Here is a 7,356-nt window from a genome sequence, read left to right as displayed (position 1 = left end):
GATGGCCTCGTGTGTGTGTGTGCTTGTGTTTCTGTGCATATTACATTTATTGCAGGATCTTAAAAAATCTCAAGGGTGGGAGATAGAAAGGTTAATAGAGTTAGAGGAGTGGATGCTATTTTGTATGCAACTAGTCACTGCTGAGGGGTGTCAAAGTTTCTATTTTTATTTGTTCTGTTTTGCATGTCTTTGTCATTATGCTTTATTCCTATTATATAGTAATTCTTTTTAAAAATATTTTTGGGGCAAAGTTAAGTGAAATGTTGAGCTTCTATATTTCTGAGAACTGTACTTACATAAGAGTGGGCAGCTAATTTTACTGTAAAGAAGGGCCATGGTATAGTAAATAAATAAAATCCAAGGCAATTTGTAAACAATTTTTTTAAACTTTGGAATGTGTTTAAATTTAAATTTGAAAATAAAGATATTTGATATTCTGGAGAACATGAATATTTTAGTTTGTACAATGAAACAACACACAGATCAACGTAACACCTGTTTTCTTCTTAACTTTTTTTTCCATAATTCAAAATTATGGTAGCTGTTATTACTCTCAGAATGACAAAATTCCAGCATAGCAGGGCTTTCTCTTGTCCTCCAAGCACTCGTATTTTCTCTTAAGTTTTAATGTAATAAAAATAATACTTCCATATCCAATTAAAGTAAGTTAATAGAATTATTTATAAAATTAAGAATTAATTTAAAAAAAGAAGAGGTGATAATATCTTCATAAATTTTCAGGCCAGGTTTAGTCTGAACAGGCTTACATGCCGACATTCTGATTTGATTTATAAAAGGTAAGGGTGTCATTAGCTGGTGAGAATTCTTAGATCACTTATTTGCTGTGTATAAAACTGCTAGCATTCTGCACAAATAGTCCCCAATTACCAGTCCATTAATGTTGCCCCTTGATTACCATCTTAAGTCTCAGTCCCTTCCTCTGCATAGAAATGAATCTGTGCAGGACAAATCCTGTCATAAGAGCCTTTTTTTAAACAAAAAAATCATTAAAGCTAAAATGTTATCATTGATACTAACAACATACAGGTATTTTAGTGACTCTTTTCTTAAATTGTCAAATACTATGGAATATAACAAGCAGAAAGTATTTTCAAAATTAATGTTCACAAATGTCTAAATTGTCTAATTATGAGTTACCAAAAATAGTACAGTTGGAAAAGATATAGGCCATCAAAAATTAGCATCGTTTAATATCACACTTATCATGTATGGATAGTCTAAAATTATTTGTGCTGAAAATAATCACAAGCAAAAGTGGATGTGGTTCCATTCCCCCAATGCTAACCCTGCCAAAAATTTTCAAGACCTAGATCAAATTATTAGTCATTTTAGTGGGTCAAATGTGTGTACCCGGAAGAAGAGTTTGCCCTTTTTAAGCACATAGTCACATACTTAATCAAGGGAGGAAATTTGAATCACCAAACGAGATTTTGAAGACTATTATGTTTTCCCTATCCCAGATCAATTGTTTCAAGGTAGAAACAAATAGAGATAGATTCCAGAAACACCTATTTGGAAAAATCCCTCCAAGTGATTTTATACCCTTCCATACTTAGGACTACTACCTGTGGAAGCTAGACCATTAAGTATTACTTAGCAATACTTGAAACATCCTTACTAACCTTTGGTCACTATGCATTTAGGCAATGTTATGCTGGGCAGACTGGATGAATTGGTGAAATGAATTTGCTCACATGGCCTCAGTGCAATGAGAGATTACTTCTCCCTATATGGAGAACTCTAGAGTAGATGACCTTCTCCCTGATGAGGCCCTTTTGGCTATCTGACTAACTCATCTACTTGTCTTCATCCCGTTCTCTGAGATCTAACTTCCTTCCTCTCAAATTCAGTTTTCATCAAATTCCAACGAGAGTATGTGTTTCTTTCCTGAGAGCATAGAAAAATATGGATTGCTGTCTGAAAAATATCTTCTCAGCCTAAGCTCTTTCCTCGTCTCTCAAGCCATGCCCCACTTCTCTCTCACTGCCAAATCCTATGAATTCTATCTTCTCAAAATCTCATGTTTGTGATTTCCTTCAGTCTCTGAATGTCACTATCCATATTCAAGCCTCTTTGCCTTTCTTTAACCTGATATCCATGGATTTCTTGCTGATCTCCTTGCCTCTGGTTTCTCTCTGCTGAAATCTATCATCCCCTCTGCTGCTAGATTAATCTTCCTAAATCCCTTCCCAGATCCACTCTCTGTTCAACGTTTTATTGTGCTTTATCTCCTATAGACAAAAAGACCATGTCTGAAGCAAGGTATTCAAATTCTTTCAACAAGTAAGCCTTGACTCAAACTAACTTCTCAGCATCATTTGTGAGGTGTTTCCAGCCCCTCTGAATAACTCACACACTGTGAAACAGGCCTATATTGTCTTACCATCAAGCCTTTGGCTTTTATGTTCTCTCTTCTGATAATGTACTTTCCCCCCGCCGTCAGTGCATTCAAAGCTCATCCATCCTTTAGGAACAAGTTCAAATACTATTTAAGACATGAAGTCTTCTCTGATCCTCTACCTAGAGTAAACTCTACCTGAACTAAAGCCAGTATCTTTTTCCTTCTCACATTTTAATAGTAGCAACTGGAATTTATTGAAAGATCACTATGATCCAAGGGTTGTGCTAAATTCTTTGTATGCATGATCCTGTTTAGCCACCAACACAAAACTGAAGTTATAACCATTTTAAAGATAAGAACTCTGAAGCAGAAAAATGTTAAATAACTTACCTAGAGTCACACAGCTAGTAAGTTGAAGAGTTTGGATTCAAACTCCTGCTTGACGGTCTTGTGAGTTCATGACACTTTCTCAAATAATGTCTGCCACTATATATAACCATATTATATGTGGAAAGTGAAATAGGCAGAATAGATAGTTTTGCAATAGATTCAAAAGAACAGTATCCAGTTTGGTGAGTGACCCAAATGAGAAGGGTCTTTAACATGCAAGATTCTGAAGCTATCAGAGAGCATTAACAATTACCAAAAAAAACGAAGTAAATATATTTTCTGAAATAGAATCCACCCAGCTTGGAAAATCAATTAAAACAAAAAGGGCAAAGTAATAGAGTCAGAGATAGGAAGGACAACTATATAAAAAGATGATTCCATGTTTTTGCTACTGTCAATAGCACAATGATGAACCTATAAGCACATGTGCCCCACTGTATATGAAATAAAAGTTGAAATTAAAAAAATAGTAAAAGCATAAAAAGATGAAAGACACTCAGTGGGAGTAAAAATGACCCACCTGTTCATTAACATAGCTTTAAACTAACCTGTCAAGCTGATATTCACCAGGTTTCCAATCTTGGAAGAACACTACAGGTCAAATAGTCTAATTATGTAATGATTTTAGAAATCTCTACAGTATCCCTGATAGGCTCCTGCCAGCCCTGCCTTGAACTTGAACACTCCAAACTTCTGTTCAGCTTGATTAAAAAATTCTTGATTACCTTAATTAAATTTTTTAATTCTTAATGGGTTTCAGTAACTAGGGGTGGCATCTAAGAGGCTGAAAGTTAAAATTCAGATTTTGGGCTCATTTTGAGTTGTGCACAGTGAGCAGAGCAGGAAGCACTGCCTTTGCATTTCCAAGCAGTCGGGGGGAAGGGCAAGAGGCAGGATAAGGCTTTTCCAGATGATTGGGGGTAGGAAAGCTTTGGCCTGACGACTTGAATACCTGGCCCTTTGGCTTGGGTTCTTGGTCTATGCCCAGCCTACACAGAAGAAAGTGTCCTATTGGTGTAACCTTCATCTTTTACCCAGCAATCTCCCTCTGAAAGCATTCCTCAGAGCAGTCTGTACAGCCCTATTCCTTAGACTATAAACAATGGGGTTAAGGAGTGGAGTCACTACAGTATAGGTCATGGCAATAAGCTGATCTCTCTCAAGAGAGTAGCTGGCTTTGGGCCTCAAGTACATGAAGGAGGCACAGCCGTAGTGAATAATGACCACTGTGAGGTGCGAGGCACAAATGGAGAAGGCCTTCTTCTGCCCCTCCGCAGAGGGGATCTTCAGTATTGCCGCCAAGATGTAGGCGTAGGAGATGGTGATGAAGAAGAAGGAGACCAAGAGGACCAGAAGACTGAGGATGAGGATCCCCAGCTCACTCAGGCCTGTATCCCCACAGGCTAGGCTCAGCACTGGCGGTGTGTCACAGAAAAAGTGCTGGATTTCATGGGAGCTGCAGAATGAGAGGTGGAAAATAACTAGTGTCATTCCCAGTCCAAAGAGGTATCCAATCAGGAAGGAAGTAACAACCAGCTGGGCACAGAGGGTAGGATTCATGCGGCTGGCATAGTGCAGTGGGGCACAGATGGCCACATATCTGTCAAAGCCCATGGCAGCCAGAAGGAAGCAGTTAGTACAGGCCCATGAGGCAGAAAAGAACATCTGGGCAGCACAGCCCACATAGGAGATAGCCTGGTCCCCCATAGCCAGGCCAAAGAGCATCCTAGGGATGATGCCCAAAGTGTAGCAGGTCTCGGAGAAGGATAGGAAGACAAGGAAGAGGTACATGGGGGTGTGCAGATGGCTATCCAGCCGAATGGCTATGATAATGAAGACATTGCTGGTCAGAGTGACGAGATACAGAGAGAGGAACAAGGCAAAGAGAAGGTGTTGCAACTCCCCAGAACCAGAGAAGCCCAGGAAGACAAAATCCCTCCAGGAGGTTACATTGGTTTGCCCCATTCTGAGAGATACATCCCTGATAGATTTGATGATTTCTTCCACCTTGCTCGTAGGTACCTGGCTTCTTTAAAAGGTGGATGATATGGATTCTTTTTCTCTTGTTCCTGTTGTAACTTAAAAAGGAAGCTCTGGTTTAGACTCTACTCAAACTTCAAAAAAGTATTTGTTAGACACAAATGTATGGGTCCATTCTCACATGACTGTATGTACATATACATATACACAGATACACAATCACAGACATTCATATGCACATATTTGTACACTAACATACATATGATTACATACATGCAGGTGTATATATGCTTTATAGCATTTACACATAATTATGCATATTTTACACACTCAAAACTATAAATTGTACGTTTGATATTAATGGCCATATCCACGAATATATCAGGCATGCACACACATTACAAATACATATGTATTTAGAGTGTGCAAATTCATAGATACACACATCACATATAAAGATACACACACAACATATACGTTTATATTGTCTTTATACCTACACTGTCATGTGAAAATACACATATGGACACACCCATATTGCTTGTAAGAACTTTGTGGGGAGGTGGGGAGACTTGATCTTAATGGATTTTGTTTTATAGATCAGGTACAAAGACTAAGAGAGGTGAAGTGACTTTCTTGAAGTCACACAGAACCAGGATTAGAAAACAGGTATGGTGAGTCTTAACCTATCCTTATTTTCCCCACGCAATGATGACTCTCTTTAGAGACTATGGAACACACACTAATATGAACATAGAATAAGAAATAGCTTGTTCAACAATAATCACTGTATCTATACAACCCCTCTTCCATGCCATTTTACCCTTTCCAAATTCCTTGGGCAGAGTAGGGCAGGCTCCTTTTACCTGTGAATCTATGTTGAGCACTGAAGAAAAAGCTAGAGCTCGAGGCAGGTTGTGCAGCAGGCATCTCTCAGCCCAAAATCAGGTACTGCTGCCTCCAAAAACTCTACTCTAAACCAAAGCATAAGTCAAGGGATGATTCTCCCCTCGCCTGAACAGGCTCACACTGACCTGAAGAGGCTCATAAAGCAAGTCCTGTCTTTTAGTTGCCATGCACTAGACTGCCTCCCAGCAGGCTAGCCCACAGGAGAAAGACCTGAGATGCGTTTTGGAATCTCCTATTCTGAGCAGTGTGATGTCTCCAAATGATACCAAGAAACCTTCTTCCACACCCCTAGTTCCAGGTGGTAAATAATATCTTCTTCCATCCAAACAGCTTCTTTCTCAGAGGACTCCCTAGTCCCAATGGGTGCTGTCTCAGGAAGCGCATCTAATTGTGTTTTTGTGTCATTAGTTGGGAATATCCTTTTGGGGAAAGCAGAAAGGGGAATGTGAACAAGAGATACTAGGATCATGATTTAAATAATAAATATGGTACCATGTGCTAAATATTACATTAATTTTTTTCACAAGATAAATCTCTTTTAAAATTTACAGCAGCCTAGTGACATAGTGTTAATAGTTACACTTTATAGAAGTATAACTGAGCTTAATAGACTTTAAATAACCGGTCCAAAATTACAGAACTAAGGACTTATGCTTATAAATTTATAGCATAAGATGTATAATTTAAAAATGAAACAAGAATTCAGCTGTTCCCCACTGTTGTCTCAAGAGCTTGATATAACTACTTTGGATATGTGTCTGGTTTTGAAGTCATTCTGAAGAAAATTCTGATCTCTTTCAGGGTCAATCTATTCCTGCATCCTCATTTGTCTATTCCATTTTTTACTCAGATGCATCATTTTAAAAGCCACTTTACCTTATTTTCATCCTCTTCCTTTGTTTCAACTATGCTGCAATATCTGCATCCAGATATGTGATATATGTGATATAATCTGATATAATCTTCACAATCCGAAGGTGATATTTCTACCTTCAGATTGTTCTGAAACCTTAAAATGTCCCAAAAGTCTACCTACAGCTAGGGGTTAATCTGACTTGTCACTCTTAAAATGCATGTTTCTCTGATATACTAATCGTGTAAATAGTTGTACCTTCAACATACATCTTCACTCATTGACTGATTTAATAGAAACAACAATGGTAATTGGCAACATGTATTCATCACCAGATATCGACTAATTTCATTATATAAATTTAATAAAATATATAAGTATTATTATTATTCCTATTTTTCTGATAAGAAAACTGAGGCATGAAAAATATTAAATAACTTACCCAAGATAACACAGCCAATTGGTGATGCAGTGGCAAGTAGACTTAAGAAGCCTTTCTTTTGTTCACCATACTATTCCCAGGATCCTGCTGTGGGGTTAGGAAGATCCAAAAGATGAGTTAGATGTCGGAATAAAATAACAATTGATTTTATAACTATTTTTCTTGCAATGTTGTTTTAGTTATTGGTCTAGGAATTACAGCATGTATTTTTAACATTTTCTACTTAAACTTAACATTGAATTATTTCCAGTTAAATGTAGAAAATTTGCAATGTTTTAGTCCCAATCATGTAAACCTACTGACACGTTGTCATAATTTTTGGACAGGCATATGCTATCATAAAGAAATTAAGAGAAAATTACCCTTGTGCATAATCTTTTATATTTAACCAATGTTTATCATTTTCAGTGCTCTTCATTC

General features: G+C 37.5%; 1 protein-coding gene across 1 annotated transcript; it reads right to left on the bottom strand.

The window, feature by feature from the left end:
• Window positions 1–3,067: 3,067 nt before the first annotated feature.
• On the bottom strand, window positions 3,068–6,251 carry LOC100997396 (olfactory receptor 10Z1). Its single transcript, XM_021925337.2, has one exon. It carries the CDS (start codon window positions 4,715–4,717, stop codon window positions 3,776–3,778), a length of 942 nt encoding a protein of 313 aa, XP_021781029.1. The 5' UTR covers window positions 4,718–6,251; the 3' UTR covers window positions 3,068–3,775.
• Between the last annotated feature and the right edge of the window lie 1,105 nt (window positions 6,252–7,356).

This window comes from Papio anubis, chromosome 1 (assembly GCF_008728515.1).
Source record: "Papio anubis isolate 15944 chromosome 1, Panubis1.0, whole genome shotgun sequence".
Lineage (NCBI taxonomy): Eukaryota > Metazoa > Chordata > Mammalia > Primates > Cercopithecidae > Papio > Papio anubis.
This window is presented reverse-complemented; position numbering and strand designations above follow the sequence as displayed.

Coding starts and splice junctions, on each gene's coding strand:
- LOC100997396 (XM_021925337.2), bottom strand. CDS start 4,717: ATGGGGCAAACCAATGTAACCTCCTGGAGGGATTTTGTCTTCCTGGGC.